This window comes from Bos javanicus, chromosome 12 (assembly GCF_032452875.1).
Source record: "Bos javanicus breed banteng chromosome 12, ARS-OSU_banteng_1.0, whole genome shotgun sequence".
Classification (NCBI taxonomy): Eukaryota; Metazoa; Chordata; class Mammalia; order Artiodactyla; family Bovidae; genus Bos; species Bos javanicus.
This window is the reverse complement of record NC_083879.1, coordinates 78529830-78547711: the sequence shown is the minus strand read 5'-3', so window position 1 is coordinate 78547711 and position 17882 is coordinate 78529830. Positions and strand designations below refer to the sequence as shown.

General features: G+C 41.8%; 1 protein-coding gene across 3 annotated transcripts in view; it reads left to right on the top strand.

Annotated features, from left to right (window-relative positions):
* The window catches only part of FGF14 (fibroblast growth factor 14), a 636375-nt gene that overhangs the window by 616016 nt on the left and 2477 nt on the right, over window positions 1–17882 (top strand). For all 3 annotated transcript variants that reach the window (XM_061435331.1, XM_061435330.1, XM_061435332.1), the window contains exon 4: window positions 16888–17086. In XM_061435331.1, the coding sequence (XP_061291315.1) occupies window positions 16888–17086 (199 nt within the window). The remainder of the gene's footprint in view (window positions 1–16887; window positions 17087–17882) is intronic.

The window sequence follows — 17882 nt, the reverse complement described above, 5'->3', positions numbered from 1 at the left end:
AGAGGATGGGTAGTGTGGAGTTTTATCTTTTTGTCTTTTTTATACAGTTCATGTGGTTCTCGAGGCAAGCATACTGGGGTGGTTTGCCATTCCCTCCTCTAGGGGATCTTCCCAGCCCAGGGATCGAACCTGTGTCTCTGATGTCTCCTGCATTGGGAAGCAAGTCCTTTACCACTAGCTCCACCTGGTTGTTGGTGGTGGTTGAGTCGCTAAGTCGTGTCTGACTCTTTCGACCCCATGGACTGCAGCCCACCAGGCTCCTCTGTCCATGGGATTCTCCAGGCAAGAATACTGGAGTGGGTTGCCCCAATTATATGGTATAAAAGCATTAAAATCATTGAAACAGAGAAGGCAGCAGGGAAAAATATACCCTCTGGGCAGAACTCTTGACAACAAAGAAGGTTCTTCTGGATACTTTGTTTTACCTGATCCATAGTTACCTTGAGGCAGGAGGAGGCAGAGTATTTGGATGGCCCTTGAGTCACCTGCCATTTCACCAGCCGTCTGCCCTGAGATGCTGATTCTTCAGAAAGCAACATTCTGGACCAGCCCCTGCCTGCTGGGAGCCTAAGCCATGACCTGGGTTCTTAAAGCCCTGCAGCTCAGGGATGCAAACAGCCTAAGAGACACATGACTCATCTCTAAGGTGGAATGACCATAGCATTCAGCCTCAAAATGAGACTTTTTAAAAATAAAGTATAGTTGATTTACAATGTTGTGCTAGTTTCTAATGTACAGCAAAGTGATTCTGTGATATATGTATTGACTCTTTGTGACCCCATCAACTGTAGCCCAGTAGGCTCCTCGGTCCATGGGATTTCCCAGGCAAGAATACTGGAGTGGATTGCCATTTCCTCCTCCAGGGGATCTTCCCAACAGGGATTGAAATTGTATCTCCTGCACTAGCAGGCAGATTCTTTACCACTGAGCTATGGTTACGACCTTAGAGAAAACTGATTTCTCTTTTCTTTTCATATTCCTTTCCATTCCTATCGGATATGAAGTGTTGTTCCCTGAGCTATGGTTACGACCTTATAGAAAAACTGATCTCTCTTTTCTTCCCATATTCCTTTCCATTACCTATCGGATATGAAGTATGGTTCCCTGAGCCATAGTATAGAGTAGGACCTTGTTGTTTGTCTCTTTTGTATATAGTAGCTTGTATCTGCCAATCCCAGACTCCTAATTTATCCCTCCTCACCTTCCCCTTTGGTAGCCATAAGTTTGTTGGCTGGAAAACTTTCTCCAGAATCATATCTCCAAATCTCAGATATTCTCAGAGGAATCTGTCAGCAAATGGATTTTTTCTTTTTCTGAGAAGGTTCTTGTATCTCAATATGATTTCTTCTGAAATGAGGGAATCCCATGAAGGCCATACATATTCAGCCAGTCCCAATAAGAATCTAACACAGGAGCTGGCAAACGTATTCTGTAAAGGGCCAGATGAATGTCTTAGGTTTGTGGGTCATACTGTCTCATTTGCTACAAATCAGCTACTATTGTAGCTCAAAAATAGTCAAAGCAATAAGCAAATTAGTGGACTTGGCTGTGTGCTAACAAAACTTTGCCTGGGGACTGCGGTTTGCCCATCACTGATCTAGAGATTCCATTTTTGCTTCTTCAATCTGGATATTCAACCACTGTCCTTGAGAACTGTTAATATAGCATCTTCAATGCATAATTGTAAGCGATTCCTAATGTGGAATTTATTAAGACATTAAAGGGAGAACCTATTTAGAACCTGTAAATCTCTGCCCCTGGACTAAAATCCTCCTCCATTCTGAGTTATCTTTCTTTTTAAGGAGTTTTAGGTTTATAGAAAAAGTAAGCAGAAAGTAGAGTTCCAAGTTACCCCCACCCCTAAAAAGTTTCCCTTATTATTGGCATCTAAGATTACTATGGTACATATTTTATAATTGATGAACTGATATTGGTATACTACTATAAACTAAGGGCTTCCCAGGTGACTCAGTGGTAAAGAATCTGCCTGTCAATGCAGGAAACACAGGAGAGGTGGGTTTGATTCCTGGGTTGGGAAGATCCCCTGGACGAGGAAATGGCAACCTGCTCCGGCATTCTTGCCTGGGAAATCCCGTGGACAGAGGAGCCTGGTGGGTTACACTCAATGCGGCCGCAAAAGAGTTGGACACAACTGAACAACTGAGCATGCAAGCGTGTAAGCACTATGAGCTAAAGCCCATAGTTTACATTGGAGTTTACTCTTTGTGTTGTACATTCTATGGATATTGGTAAATATAGGACATATACAATGTCATCTAGATAATGTATCATTATCATATCGATAATTTCACTGCCAGTGATCTTTTTACTCTCTCCATAACTTTGCCTCTTCAGGAATGTCATTGAGTTGGAATCATACACCAAGCATCCTTTGCAGATTGCCTTCTTTCATTTACTAATAGGCATTTAAGATACCCCATGACTTGATCATTTCTTTTTATTGCTGAATAATATCTGATTCCATTGTGTGTGTTGACTAAAAAAGATGTACCACATGAAAGTTGTAAGTTAAGTTTTCAGTTCAGTTCATTTGCTCAGTCATGTCCAACTCTTTGCGACCCTATGAACCGCAGCACGCCAGGCTTCCCTGTCCATCACCATCTCCCAGAGTTCACTCAGACTCACATCCACCGAGTTGGTGATGCCATCCAGCCATCTCATCCTCTGTTGTCCCCATCTCCTCCTGCCCCCAATCCCTCCCAGCATCAGAGTCTTTTCCAATGAGTCAGCTCTTCGCATGAGGTGGCCAAAGTACTGGAGTTTCAGCTTTAGCATCATTCCTTCCAAAGAACACCCAGTACTGATCTCCTTTAGAATGGACTGGTTGAATCTCCCTGCAGTCCAAGGGATGCTCAAGAGTCTTCTCCAACACCACAGTTCAAAAGCATCAATTCTTCGGTACTCAGCCTTCTTCACAGTTTTACTTGGGGGCAAAATGAGGACTGCTGCCCAGGAGACAGCATCTCAGACAGTTCTGAGGAACTGCTCCAAAGAGGCAGCGGGGAAGGACATATTTATATGTGATTTGGATGAAGAGGGAGTTCATGCAATCAAGCACTTATCTTACAAAAAGGTTTTCTGCTAGTTTCGAGGAGCTGATGTCACCATGAAGGCATTTAGTGTTCTTCTAAATATGAGAAAATGCAAGGATTGGGCTCATGAAATCAGTTCCTGGAAATATGTAACTATCTAAAGACCTATTCCACCAGTTTTCCTGGAGCACAAAGAGCCTCATTCTCCACACTGAACTCCCTTCAGGACAAGTTGAAGGTCAGAGCTGCAGCATCTCAGGATTCAGCCTCTGCAGAGGCAGATGGCAAATGCCCTTGGCAAGCGCCCATGTATAGTTGACATATGGATTTACCACAGTTTGCTTATACATCCACCTATCGAAAGCCACCTTGGTTGCTCCCAATATTTGGGAATTACAAATAAAGTCTCTATAAACATCCTAGGCAGGTCTCTTCGAGGATGCAAATTTCAGCTCATCTGGGTAAGATAGCAAGGAACATGGTTGCTGGATCACACGGTCAGTTATCTTTTGAAAACACATTCTCAGGACATCATCTGTTTTCTTGGACATCTCTGGAGCTCATCTTTGCTTAATAGAAAGTCACAATCCCACGGCGTGGCCAATATGATTTTCTGTCTTCCAGCTTCACTTCTCCACACAGAGCTTAGCTTCCAGCCACTCTCATCCAGGACCCCTACCTCAAAGAGCTTCTTATAATTTCTAAAATACAGTTCTTTTCCTTCCAAATCGGCTGTTTTTATCTTTCTTCTTCACTTTCACAAACTCTGACTCAGCTTTCAAAACCTAGTTAAATAGTATAACATTTAAAAAGCTTATCCCCTTCTTTGAGGCAGGATTGGCTATTCCTGCAGTCCATGGGGCTGCAAAGATTGAAGGCAAGAGAGAAGGGGCCAAAGAGGATGAGATGGTTGGATGGCATCACCGACTCAATGGGCATGGGTTTGAGCAAGCTCTGGGAGATAGTGAAGGACAGGGAAGCCTGGCATGCTGCAGTCCATGGGGTTGCAAAGTGTCAGACACAACTTAGACTAAATAGCAACAGCAACGGGGTTGCAAATGACTGAACAACTGCAAATGACATGCCCGCTTCTAGACTCTGCCTCTCAGGCCTTCAGCACAACACAGGAAGCTCTGTTTTGTGATTGCTAATGTAATATTGATCCGCTCTACTAATATGAAAGTGAAACTCTTGAAAACACACACTGTGACATACCTACCAACAAGTCCTTAGTACCTAAGGTAACTGATTTCAGTACAACACTGTGGAAAGTTACTCTCTAAATACTTGAAATAATATCCTATAAAAGGACAGAAAGCACCATGCAAACTTGTGTTATACACAGAAGCTTTATTTTGCCCAAGAACTACAGTATTTGACCTTTCAAAAACAGCAGTGAACACACACCAAATGTCATCCAGTTCCATAAGCAAAAAAACCTACATGTTGTGCTTGACATTCTTTCTCCCTTAGCCGCCATGTACAGTCACAGGGTCCTGACCATTTGACCTCCTAAATATTTCCCCAAACTGCCCTTTTCTCTCTGTCTCCGCTGCCGACATCTGCGCCTGGTACTGAAGTGAACAGCCAGCATCCTTGAATCCAAACTGGCTCTCTTCTCCATTCTTTACAGTTTTGCCAGAGTGGTCTTTCCAAATGCCTACCTGCCTTTGATATGCCCCTGCAATGGAACGTTTATTGCTGTTCCATTGTTTTTAGGGAAAGCCCCAAACTCTTCATGTGACCTCCCAGTTTGGCACATGTTTAACACCCAGACCCCAGATCTTTACTGCGGTCTCTTTCACACTCTGCGTTCCAATTTCAGTTTCCTTTTTGTCCTCTAAAATCTGTCTGCTCCTGCCACAGGCCCTTTGCACATGATGTCGCCCTTACCAGAAATGTACTTTTTAATTTTTTACTTTTAATGTCCATTTTTAAAGTCATCATTGAATTTTTTCCATTATTACTGCTGTTTTATGTTTTGGTTTTCTGGCCACGAGGCATGTGTGATCTCAGCTCCCCAACCAGGGATTGAACTTTCATTCCCTGCATTGGAAGGTGAGGTCTTAACCACTGGACCACCAGGGAAGTCCCTCCAGGAATATTCTTTATCCTGCTCTGTTGTTGTTATGTCTTTGTCATTAAGTCATAGCCAACTCTTGCAACCCCATGGACTGTAGCCCTTAAGGCTCCTCTGTCCATGGGATTTCCCAGACAAGAATACTGGAGTGGGTTGCTATTTCCTTCTCCAGGGGATCTTCCCCACCCAGGGATTGAACCCAAGTCTCCTGAATGCAGGCAGATTTTTTCCCACTGAGCCACCAGGAAAGCCCTTATCCTGCTCTAAGCCTAGCTAACTCACTTAGCTCGGAGGTCAATGTTTTTTCCTTACCCATTCAGGCGAGGTCAGACTTGTTTATTATGTGTTCTCACAGAAATAACTGCTTTTCTTGTAAGAATTTGTCTTATTTTGTAACGATATGATCAATAGTGTAACTGTTTCCTCTGCTAGACCGTCATGCCTTAAGACTACCAATTATATCATTTTTGCTCATAATTGTATCTCTAGGTTAAGAACAGTGACTGGCCATAATATAATGCCTAAATTTCATGCATTTATTTATCCAGTTAACAATGGATTTAGACATTATTAAGTGCAGAATAATGGAAACTTGTTACCATGTGTGTTCACAGTATTTAAAATTTCAAATTTATTATGTAATATCTAGGACAGAAAGTTTAGCACTTGTACAGAGTCGGACATGACTGACTAACCCTTTCATTTTTCATATATGTGTATGTATATATATATATATATACACACATTTTGATCAATTTTAAATAATATAATTATTCCCATTTCCTAGTGTCATACTCTCAACCAACAACCTGGAAAGTAAAACAATTTATTTTTGCCTGTAAAATTCATAATATAACATGAAAATAATTCAGTGCTAATTATATAACTAAATCCACAGCAGGACTGAGCTTCACGGTGTTGCCTTCATCCGGGTAAGGACGTTTAGCCATAGGTTGACATTCTCCTCTCGCTGGTCACTCTTCGTCCCACGAAGTGTGGCTGTTGCCTCTTTTCTGACTTTCCTGACCTTTCTCTTCAGTGGTCTGTGTATGCCCTTTTGTGTAACCTTTGGAATTATCAAACAATTTGCAACCAGAATCTGGGGACTCATGGCCAGTGTGTTTCTGGCTAATAAAATAAAATCAAAGGAAAACAATCCTTGGGTTTTCATTTCAGCACCACGTGAGCTTCCTCGTATTCCACACATTCATGTTGATGATGATTCTTTTTCCTTTTTTCCTTTTTGTTAGTGTTGGTAATTTTTTACTACTGACCTCTTTTATTCCAGTGAGATGATTTATTTGATATTCTGAGTGCGGGGGAAACCCCTTACCTTTGGCTCATACTTTCAACATTGTTGTTATTAATAAATATTGCTCAGTAGCAGCAGTATGTACACAATATATCACACAAATATACATGAAAACATCTTAATCCATTGCTTATGAGGACCTAAGCCCTCAGAGTCTTAAAATCATCATCTCTGACATGGGATCATGCTGTTCTTCTCAAAGCATTTTTAACTGCACTGTTGAATCAAATGAAATATATGTGGGTGGGCTCTAAAAATCATAAAGCTCAATATAGGTTAATATTTTTCAACAGATATGACATTTTAGGAGTATTTCAGAACCTACTTCTAGTTCATTTTTCTATGGAAGCTTGTATTTTGTAGGTTGGATGAATGGATACTTTTGATTATTGGTGTGGTTTGGTTTTTATTTATGCAAGTGGTTTTTGACTGAGCATTTTTATTAGGAAAAATACACAATGCCAACACACACAAAAAGTTTTATGGGAGGGTCTAACTTAAAGTGGAGCTTAAAGGAAAGAAAGTAGAAAAAGCTTGTAGAGGCATGTACAAATGTTTTTTCAATCATTCAGTGGCTGGGGAAGGTGTGTGTACCTTGGGTGAAGAGAAGAAGAGATTCATTTTAAGTATTCCTATGTATTCTTGTTCTTTTTTTTTTTAACTCTTTTATTCTATTTTTTCCCCCTTAACAATTATATCCTAAGACATGTGACACTTCTGCCAAGGTGATAGCATATATCAGTTATTACTATTTTCCATTTATATTTGTTTTCACCCGTAGTTAGATGTAGATAAAGAGTAGCTGTAAAAGGTACATTTTAAAAATAATCTTGTGTATTTCTTTTTGACTGTGCCTGATCTTCATTGCCGTGTGGGTTTTCCTCTAGTTGCGTTGAGTGGGGACTACTCTCTGGTTGCGGTGTTTGGGCTTCTCACTTCGGTGGTTACTCTTGAGGAGCATGGGCTCTAGGGTGCTCGGGCTTCAGTAGTTGCGGTCCTGGCCTCTAAAACACTGGCTCAACACCACAACACTGGCTCCATTGCGGTGCATGGACTTCATTGCTCCGAGGCATGTGGGATCTTCCTGGACCGGGGATCGAACCCATGTCTCCTGCATCAGCAGGTGAATTCTTTACCACTGAGCCAGCAAGAAAGCCCTAAGGTACATATTTCCTGTGTTCTCACTGAGTAAATACTGATTTGTATGGCTTATCTATTCCTTAATGATACCAGGTAGGCAACAATGACTGCTGAAGTAGGATAGAACAATTGAATGTGTAATGCTTGTGCATCCAAAGTCATATGGAGCTGGGCTAGGTGGCTTTGTCGATGTTGGTAGGACTTGATCACTTGTCTGGAAACAGGCTACTTTAAGTTGGGCAACTTGGCTATGTGCCACGTGTCCCTCCTCCAGCAGGCTAGCCCAGGCGTGCTCTCGGGGCAGTGGAGAGCTTGAGAGGGCAAACCCAATTGAACACGTGCCTGACAAGCCTCTGCCCTCTCCCCCTTAGCTCACAGTGAGAAGACAAGTCAAATGACATGCTGAAGACCTTTGATTCAGGGGAGGGTGAAGAATTCAGCCCATTTTTGCAGCTGATCACATTGATGTATGGCAAAAACCATCACACTATTATAAAGTAATTATCCTACAATTAAAAGCAAACTATAAATTAAAAAAAATAAAATTAAAAACATGATTAAACTTGAAAATGAAGTACCTCTCTTCAGTTGAATGATAAATGGATAGGAATAGCTAAATTAGTCATCTTGATGAAAATAAATGTTCTTGGGCAAATTGCTCAACCCCTCTGGGCTCCGTTTCTCATTTCCAAAATGAGGGCACTAATAGTACCAATCTCATAGATTATAGTGTGGAATAGTTAGTTGATTAGGTAAATGTACAGAACAGTCCTTGGTACAGAATTATACACAATTTAAGTGTTATCTGTAATTATGTGTACTGTCTCTCAGTCGTGTCTGACTGTTTGTGACCCTATGGACGGTAGCCCGTCAGACTCCTCTGTCCATGGAATTCTCCAGGCAAGAATACTGGACTGGGTTGCTATTTCCTTCTCCAGGGGATCTTCCTGACCCAGGGATCAAACCTGTGTCTCCTGCATTGCAGGCAGATTCTTTACCACTAGCACCAACTGGGAAGCCCTGTGTTACTAACACAATAATGATATTGTTAGTAGTATTATTAGGTATCCATTGTTAAGCCATAACAAATTGTGAGAATGGTATATGGTTGGGTTAATACTTCTTCAAACATATTTATTTTGTGGTAGTTTTGCTAATATTTATAGCACTGATACCATCTGTTCATGTTGCAAGCATTATTATTTTAGGAATTTATTCATGTCTATATTATGGAGAAAACAGATTTAACATTATAGAACCAGTTCCCACATATTTTAATTATAATCTTAAAGCTTCTTATTTAAAGATACATTGTAAATATATTTGTTTCCATTTTCTTGCTTTAATAAATTTTTATTCTAATCATAAAAATAATAGCAAGCTTATGAATAATGCCAATTTAAAGACTGAGGGCAGGAGAAGAAGGGGACAACAGAGGATGAGATGGTTGGATGGCATCACCGACTCGATAGACATGGGTTTGGGTGGACTCGGGAGTTGGTTATGGACAAGGAGGCCTGGCGTGCTGCAGTTCATGGGGTCACAAAGAGTCAGAAACGACTGAGCGACTGAACTGACTGAACTGAATCAATATTTACTAAAATTTCATGATCATTTATTAATTTGTTCTGTATAGTAACAGGAGGGCTCCCCTGGTGGCTCAGTGGTAAAAAATTTGCCTGCCAATGCAGGAGACTTGGATTTGATCCCTGGGTCGGGAAGATCCCCAGGAGAAGGAAATAGCAACCCACTCCAGTACTCTTGCCTGGAAAATCCCATGGACAGAGGAGCCTTGTAAGCTGCAGTCCATGGGGTCGCTAAGAGTCGGACTCGACTGAAGCGACTTAGCAGCAGCAGCAGCAGCAGCAGCCAGTATTCTTACTTGGTGAATCCCATGGACAGAGGAGCCTGGTGGGCTACAGTCCACAGAGTTGGAAAGAGTCAGACATAACTTAGTGACTAAGCAACAAAACAACAATTTTTAATATAGTCAGAGATAAAAACAAAAGAGATGTAGTAACTCAATGGATTGTGAGTTAGCCCAGCACTTTCACAGGAAGCCCAGACCCAAAACATACCATTAAGGCTTTTCCAGGGCTGAAACACTGATGAAAATACTGATTCAAATGGTCTGCATTTGTATATATGAAAATAAGTGTAATCCAGACTTCATTTGGAAATATTCGCAACTAGCTTAACGACCCCTCCCCCAATTCCCTAGGTTGGAAAGTCCTTGAAATTTATCTTTAGATGAGAGTTGGCAAAATTTTTTAGCAAAGGACTGTACAGTAAATACTGCAGTTTTTGCAGGCCATGCAATCTCAGCTCTCCTCTGAACTTTGTAGCATGAATTTGGCCCATGGACTGTAATTTGCCAACCACTGAGTCAGATTCTCAAGGTTACTGTTAGCTATTAGGTTTTGATTATGCTGAGTTATCTGGGTTTATGGCTTATTCATTGGTTACAAATTGTGGAACCTGGGTCCTCTATTTCCCCCCACCCCCTTCTCTCATTCTGATCGGAGAAGCCTAGCTTGCTGCATGCAAATGGCCCATCACGGTATTTTCCTAAACAAAGACGTTTCCCTCCAAAGAGGAATTCTGCTGCTACTGTTAAGATAATAAGTACACCACAGATGGTGCTTTCCTTTCAAAACAACCACAACAGAAAAGGAGATATGAAATTTTTGTTTCATTGTTGTGTTTTTTTCTCTTCTGTGATTTGATGATTTCGTTTGGCAAAGTTACAGGTTAATATTTAAGCTTCTGCTGGGACTCTATCGCTGTTGATTTTTGCTGTGGCAGTGTTGGTGGCTCTAAATATAGTCTGGAAGGAGGAGAAAAAGACATACCAAACTCCTTATCTATTTCATTTTGGCAGTTTCAAAGAGTTTATAGCTGAGCTTAGACTTAAATACGTCTTCTCATACTATCATTGCCAGCTGTAGAATGTCGCACTGGCACAATCTTGGTATTGCTCAATCGTTTAAAAACCATCTATCAGGTTAGGGCTGTATTGACAAGCCTCCTGGGGTTCCTTCCTTCCTTAGTTCTTCTCTTGCTGGTCCACGCTGGGGGTCTCAAATTGATGTGTTCAGGGGGCCATCTCAGATCCTTGATACACACTATATTGAAAAACAAAAGCGGGAACAAACAAATAGTTGCCAACACACACAGGAGATTTTTACCTAGAAATCTGGGTATTTTTATTCCTTGAAAAACCAGATCACTAAAGGTCTAAGGCTTTTGTTTTCCCGTGAGAACCGTCACCTTTTCTGCCACTCCGTCTGTCTGCTCAACTCCGAGACTAAGTGAGGGGCATTTATCCTCACGTGTGCTCTGCTGGGCTGCACCCAGCAAGCCTGCAAGTGGTGTACCTGCTCAGCTTCAAGATCTAAGAAAGAGTCCAGAGTCAGCAATGGTGTCACTCAGTTCCTCCAACCAGCCTGTTATTCTATGATTGTTTATTTAGTTATTTATTATTTATTTTGGGCTGTGCTGGGTCTTCGTTGCTACATGGACTTTCCCTAGTTGCTGCGAGTGAGGGCTACTCTTTGTTGCGGGCGCGTGGCCTTCTCATTGAGGCGGCTTCTCTTGTTCTGGAGCTCAGGCTTTAGGCGCTTCAGCTGCAGTAATTGTGGTGCGTAGGCTTGCTTGCTCTACGCCATGTGGGGTCTTCCTGGACCAGGGATAGGACCTGTGTCCCCTGCCTTGGCAGGTTCTTAATCACTGGGCCACCAGGGAAGTTCCTTATCCTGTGATTTTTGTTCCCATTTTAGAGATGAGAATACTGAAGCCCAGAGATTAAGTAATTTTCCCAAGGACACCCAGCAAGGAAAGAGTAGGGTCAAGGTTGACGCCAGGCAGTCTGGATCCACAGATGTTGTTCACCGTTACTCTGTCTCCCATTTGCAAATTAAAAGTATATTTGTCCCTTACAAGTAGTTACCAATTGCAGTTTCTATTAATCCTACCAGTTCTCCTGAGAATGAAGGGATTGTTTTCAACTCCATTATTTCATGAGCAGATTAAATTCTCTAAAAGTCTAGCAAAGAGCATTAGACAATAGTAGCCTTAAATGTAGTGTGTGTGTGCGTGTGAGTATGTGTATATGCAGTAATTATTTAACCGAGAATAAAGAAGGGTGAAAAAGTACCGACCAGTCTCCACCAGTACAACTGCCTGAAAGCTTTGGCTCTAATGTAGAAGACTGAATCACCTCCCTGTGAAGTCACTGCCACAGCTTGCAGAAAGGAGGTGTTATTGACTTCCTCGGAGTCCTAAGATGCAAACATTGTATCTAAAAAGACTTAGTGTCAGAGGTATACTAAGGTGCGTGCTAAGTCACTTTAATCGCGTGACCCTATGGACTGTAGCCCAGTAGGCTCCTCTGTCCATGGGATTCCCCAGGTAAGAATACTAGAGTAGGCTGTGGTGCCCTCCTCCAGGGGATCTTCCCAACCTAGGAGTTGAACCCATGTCTCCTGTGTCTCCTGCATTGGCAGGCGGGTTCTTTACCACTAGCACCACCATATTGAGGTACACTCTGAGAATAAACGACTTCTTCTGAGTCAAGGGTCTTCACTATCTTTCATATTCAACTTCCTCAATTTAGAGTATAAACAATACATTTCTAATTGCCAATGCAAGGCAAGCAGCATCCTCCACATTTCATACATCACAGCAGTTGGGACCGGATCCGTGTAAGGAAAGATTGACTACTCTGTGGACCTGCATTTTCAAAGCTAGAGGTCAGTCTTTAAGATCAGTCTTCTGTGATCCTCTTAATAAGAGAAGGCTCTGGGTAGAGACCCAATATCTTAGGCAGCAGGTTCCAGCTCCTCTCTCCGCCTGAATGGTCAACTGAGTCAGCCTTTACCAAACCCACTCCCAGCTGATTCTAAGACAGATTTTTAACAATAAAACCTGCTTTAGGTTTTATTTCTATGCTTGGATGCCTTGAAAGTGAAGTGAAAGAGTTAGTCACTCAGTCATGTCCAACTCTTTGCAACTCCATGGACTGTAGTCCATGATGGAATTCTCCAGGCAAGAATACTGGAGTGGGTTGCCCTTCCCTTCTCCAGGCAATCTTCCTGATCTGGGGATCGAACCTGGGTCTCCTGCATTACAGGTAGATTCTTTACCCTCTGAGTCACCAGGGAAGCCCTTTGGATGCCTTGGCCTGTCTCAGTAAAATGACAAAGGACATGCCAAATTCTAATCTGTTTGTCCCAGAAGATCCATGTTCAACCAATATTATATTATTAATCTTTTGAGGATAAGCCAGATTTAGAGCATTCCATTTTATTTTCCTTCAGTTCAGTTCAGTTCAGTTGCTCAGTCGTGTCTGACTCTTTGCAACCCCATGAATTGCAGCACACCAGGCCTCCCTGTCCATCACCAACTCTCTGAGTTCATTCAAACTCATGTCCATCGAGTCGGTGATGCCATCCAGGCATCTCATCCTCTGTCGTCCCCTTTTCCTCCTGCCCCCAATTCCTCCCAGCATCAGAGTCTTTTCCAATGAGTCAACTCTACGCATGACATGGCCAAAGTACTGGAGTTTCAGCTTTAGCATCATTCCTTCCAAAGAAATCCCAGGGCTGATCTCCTTTAGAATGGACTGGTTGGATCTCCTTGCAGTCCAAGGGACTCTCAAGAGTCTTCTCCAACACCACAGTTCAAAAGTATCAATTCTTTGTTGCTCAACTTTCTTCACAGTCGAACTCTCACATCCATACATGACCACTGGAAAAACCATAGCCTTGACTAGACAGACCTTTGTGGGCAAAGTAATGTCTCTGCTTTTGAATATGCTATCTAGGTTGGTCATAATTTTCCTTCCAAGGAGTAAGCGTCTTTTAATTTCATGACTGCAATCACCATCTGCAGTGATTTTGGAGCCCAAAAAAATTAAGTCAGCCACCATTTCCACTCTTTCCCCATCTATTTCCCATGAAGTGATGAGATTAGGTGCCATGATCTTCGTTTTCTGAATGTTGAGCTTTAAGCCAACTTTTTCACTCTCCTCTTTCACTTTCATCAAGAGGCTTTTTAGTTCCTCTTCACTTTCTGCCATAAGAGTGGTGTCATCTGTATATCTGAGGTTATTGATATTTCTCCCAGCCATCTTGATTCTAACTTGTGCTTCTTCCAGCCCAGCGTTTCTCATGATGTACTCTGCATTTAAGTTAAATAAGCAGGGTGACAGTATACAGCCTTGATGTACTCCTTTTCCTATTTGGAACCAGTCTGTTGTTCTATATCCAGTTCTAACTGTTGCTTCCTGACCTGCATATAGGTTTCTCAAGAGGCAGGTCAGGTGGTCTGGTATTCCCATCTCTTTCGGAATTTTCCATGGTTTATTGTGATCCACACAGTCCAAAGGCTTTGGCATAGTCAATAAAGAAGAAATAGATGTTTTTCTGGAACTCTCTTGCTTTTTCAATGATCTAGAATACTGACGTGGTTTGCCATTCCCTTCTCCAGTGGACCACATACTGTCAGACCTCTCCACCATGACCTACCCGTCTTGGGTGGCCCCACAGGGCATGGCTTAGTTTCGTTGAGTTAGACAAGGCTGTGGTCCTAGTGTGATTAGATTGACTAGTTTTCTGTGAGTATGGTTTCATGTGTCTGCCCTCTGATGCCCTCTCGCAACACCTACCATCTTACTTGGGTTTCTCTTACCTTGGACGTGGGGTATCTCTTCACGGCTGCTCTAGCAAAGCGCAGCCGCTGCTCCTTACCTTGGACGAGGGGTATCTCCTCACCGCTGCCCCTCCTGACCTTGAACGTGGAGTAGCTCCTCTTGGCCCTCCTGCTCCCGCACAGCCACTGCTCCTTGGACATGGGGCAGCTCCTCCCGGCCGCCCGCCCTGACCTTGGACTGGGGTGGCTGCTCCTGCGCTGTTTATTTTCCTTACCTCACCACAAATGTGTGAACTCGGACCCTTTTATCAGTCTTTCTTCTGTTCAGGGCCTGGAGATTGACTTACCAAGGCTATCATTTATTAGTGAGAGAACTAATAGGATATTTGGAGAAATAAAACTTAGTGGAAGACCAGAACATTTATTCAGATGGTACCTTATTCAAATGAGGGCTACATAAATTCCTTTGGGAGGGGCTAAACCTATCTTTCTGCTATTTTAATCTCATCAAATTAATCACTGGAACTGTCAATCTTTGTCATGAGAAGCATCTGCCATTAACAAAACCTGTTCCCCTTGGAAAACAATTTAACTTTCATTGAATTAAAGTTATGGCACACTCTGAATAAATTGTATCCTGCAAGAGACACCACTTGATAATTAACACTCTCATGGGAAATACTTAAAGACCATTTCTACAGGAAACAATGTCATGCCCCTTATTATGGTTAGCATAATTTTAACTCTTAAAGCTTTTATTTTTTTAGATCCTAAATGATGTGTTTTTCTGAATGTGTATAGAAAATAACTTCTTTTTTTAATTTAAATTTATTTATTTTAATTAGAGGGTAATTACTTTACAGTATTGTATTGGTTTTGCCATACATCAACATGAATCCGCCACGAGTGTACATGTGTTCCCAATCCTGAACTCCCCTCCCTAGAAAATAACTTCTTTAAAAGAAAACAAAGTTACCATTTTTCAGCAGTCATAAAAATCTATTAAGGTGAAAAAAATTTAAGTACGTGATATTTTCAAAAAGATAATGACAATAAAGGTCTATTTTGCATCTGTATTTCATAAATATGGAATAGCACAGTATTGAGCCTATATAAAATAGCCACAAAAGCTAGTTAAGTGACTTCCATGATATGCAACTAGGAAGGTGGAATTTTTAAATTATTTTTCAAAGAAGTCTATCAGAAATGCTTTTGTAGGTTAACTTCTAGAAGTATGTAAAACTCATCTATGAATATTTGTAATATTAATAATACCTTTAAAGTAGCAACTGTGTGTTATTCATCAGTTGATGTAGATTATGGTGTTGAAAGTCATGTTAACTCATTGTGCTGTTTCAAAATATGTGGAGTGGAACTTAGGCATAACAGCCATTGATGGTTCTCTTGAAGAGTTCCAGGGGGGCTCCAGACCATGGCTTAGGTTGTGGTTTTCAGCTCCCGTCTCTATGACCAGCTAACATGACCCCTGGCCTCAGCTTCAGGGGCTAGCTTGTGTGCCAACTGATTATCAGGGGTTTGGTTTGAGGTGTCAGTTTGTCTCTTTGTAGGTAAAACATGTCATCCTGTAATATCAGTGATCCAGTGAACAACTGGAAACTGTTAGATTATCATGTAATAATAATTCTTACAGAAATATTGAAAATAGGTTAGCAAATACCTTCAATATATCTTATAGAGGTTTAGCCAAACAGTTCATTTGGGTTTTTCCATATGATGTTACAGAAAAACCTAAAGTAACCTCTTGACCAACCCAATATTATTATTATTATTATTTAAATGTATTGTGAATACAGGGTGCTGGACTTCCTAGGTGGCACTCGTGGTAAAGAACCCGCCTGAAAATGCAGGAGACAAAGGAGATATTGGTTTGTCCCCTGGGTCTGGAATACCACCTGGAGGAGGGCGTAGCAACCCACTCCAGTAATCTTGCCTGGAGAATTCCAGGGACAGAGGAGCCTGGCAGGCTACAGTCCGTGGGGCCCTACATAGCTGGACACGATTGAAGCAGCTTAGCACAAAGGCATGCACAGGGTGATACTTTATCGTGCTGTTTCTGGTTATACCCTGCTTGAATTGTATCCTGTTCAACCAAATACTATTGCTCCTGTCTTCTATTTTCTAATTAGAGGACATCCATAATTTTGCCTATATACATACATACATACATGAATGTGTGCTAAGTCAGTTCAGTCGTGCCCGACTCTTTGCGACCCTATGGACTATAGCCAACCAGGCTCCTCTGTCCATGGGATTCTCCAGGAAAGAATACTGGAGTGGGTTGCCATTTCCTTCTCCATGGGATCTACCCAACCCAGGGATCAAACCTATGTTTCTTACTTCTCCTGCATTGGCATTGGCAGCAGGTTTTCTACCACTAGCACCACCTGGGAAGCCCCATACATACGTGTATATATATATATTTTTTTTCCCCCAAAGTAGCAGCTTCTTCTCAACATATTGTATGTTGATAAAAGTTAACACCTGTAGGAAGAGGAACATCTGGTCATCCATGCCCGAGTGCTGCCTGGCCAGCCATCCTAGACGAGTTTTTGCAAGAAGGAAGAGGAAATAAATACAAGGAAGCTCCCACCCCTTCCTCTAACCTTCACTTCTTCCTTTTCTCTCAACAGGAACTTTTTACCCCTGAGTGCAAGTTTAAAGAATCTGTTTTTGAAAACTATTATGTAATCTACTCATCTATGCTGTACAGACAACAGGAATCTGGCAGAGCCTGGTTTTTGGGATTGAATAAAGAAGGGCAAGTTATGAAAGGAAACAGAGTAAAGAAAACCAAACCAGCAGCTCATTTTCTACCCAAGCCATTGGAAGGTGAGTGTTGTGTGTGCAGTATCCTGATCAGATGTATTACATGTTTATCTCCCACATCCATGACTCTGCCATGGCCACAAGGGAACCTCATGGAAGGCTGGAAATGTCTCTTACCTTGCTCTGGGTGGTGGTCCCACAGGTGTCTACTTATATTGTGCATTTAAGATTGGTATACGTTACTGTATATATGTGTATGTGTGTATATATGCATATGGTGGTTCATCCTAATGAAACATAAGGTATCTTCATAAAATATCAGCTTTCGAAACCCTAAAAGCAGGTTGGGCAGCTCTAATTCACTTGTGTTTCTGATGGCAGAAGATTTTAAGTCAGCTCATTTTCCCCAAGCACCAGTCAGTCTGGAAGTTCCTTTCCCAGGATTCCCTAGGATCCTTTTCTAACAAAACCACATGAACTATTGGAATCAGTGATGTCACCAGATACTACTCAATTCCTTGGAGCCTCCTCGGATGTCAGTCCCAGTAATCCTCTTGCCATTCGGCACTTCTGCCTTATAGGATATCAATTACAGATTTTCAGGATTACATTTGAAAATGAGGCATAAAAATATAGAACGTTTCACACTTGCCTTCAGTTATTTAAGGGGGTCTGTGCACGACTGGTGGGAGAGAAAATTCAAACAATGAGCTCCAGAAGGTTCTGGCTTTGCCTGTTGCTTTGTATGGCTTCGAAGCTGACATAGTGTGATCATGTTGCTTTTTAATCACTTGAGAGTTTGAATTTAATGACCTAAAGACCTAGATTGGAGAAGATGAGTGGGAATGAGTGTCCTTGT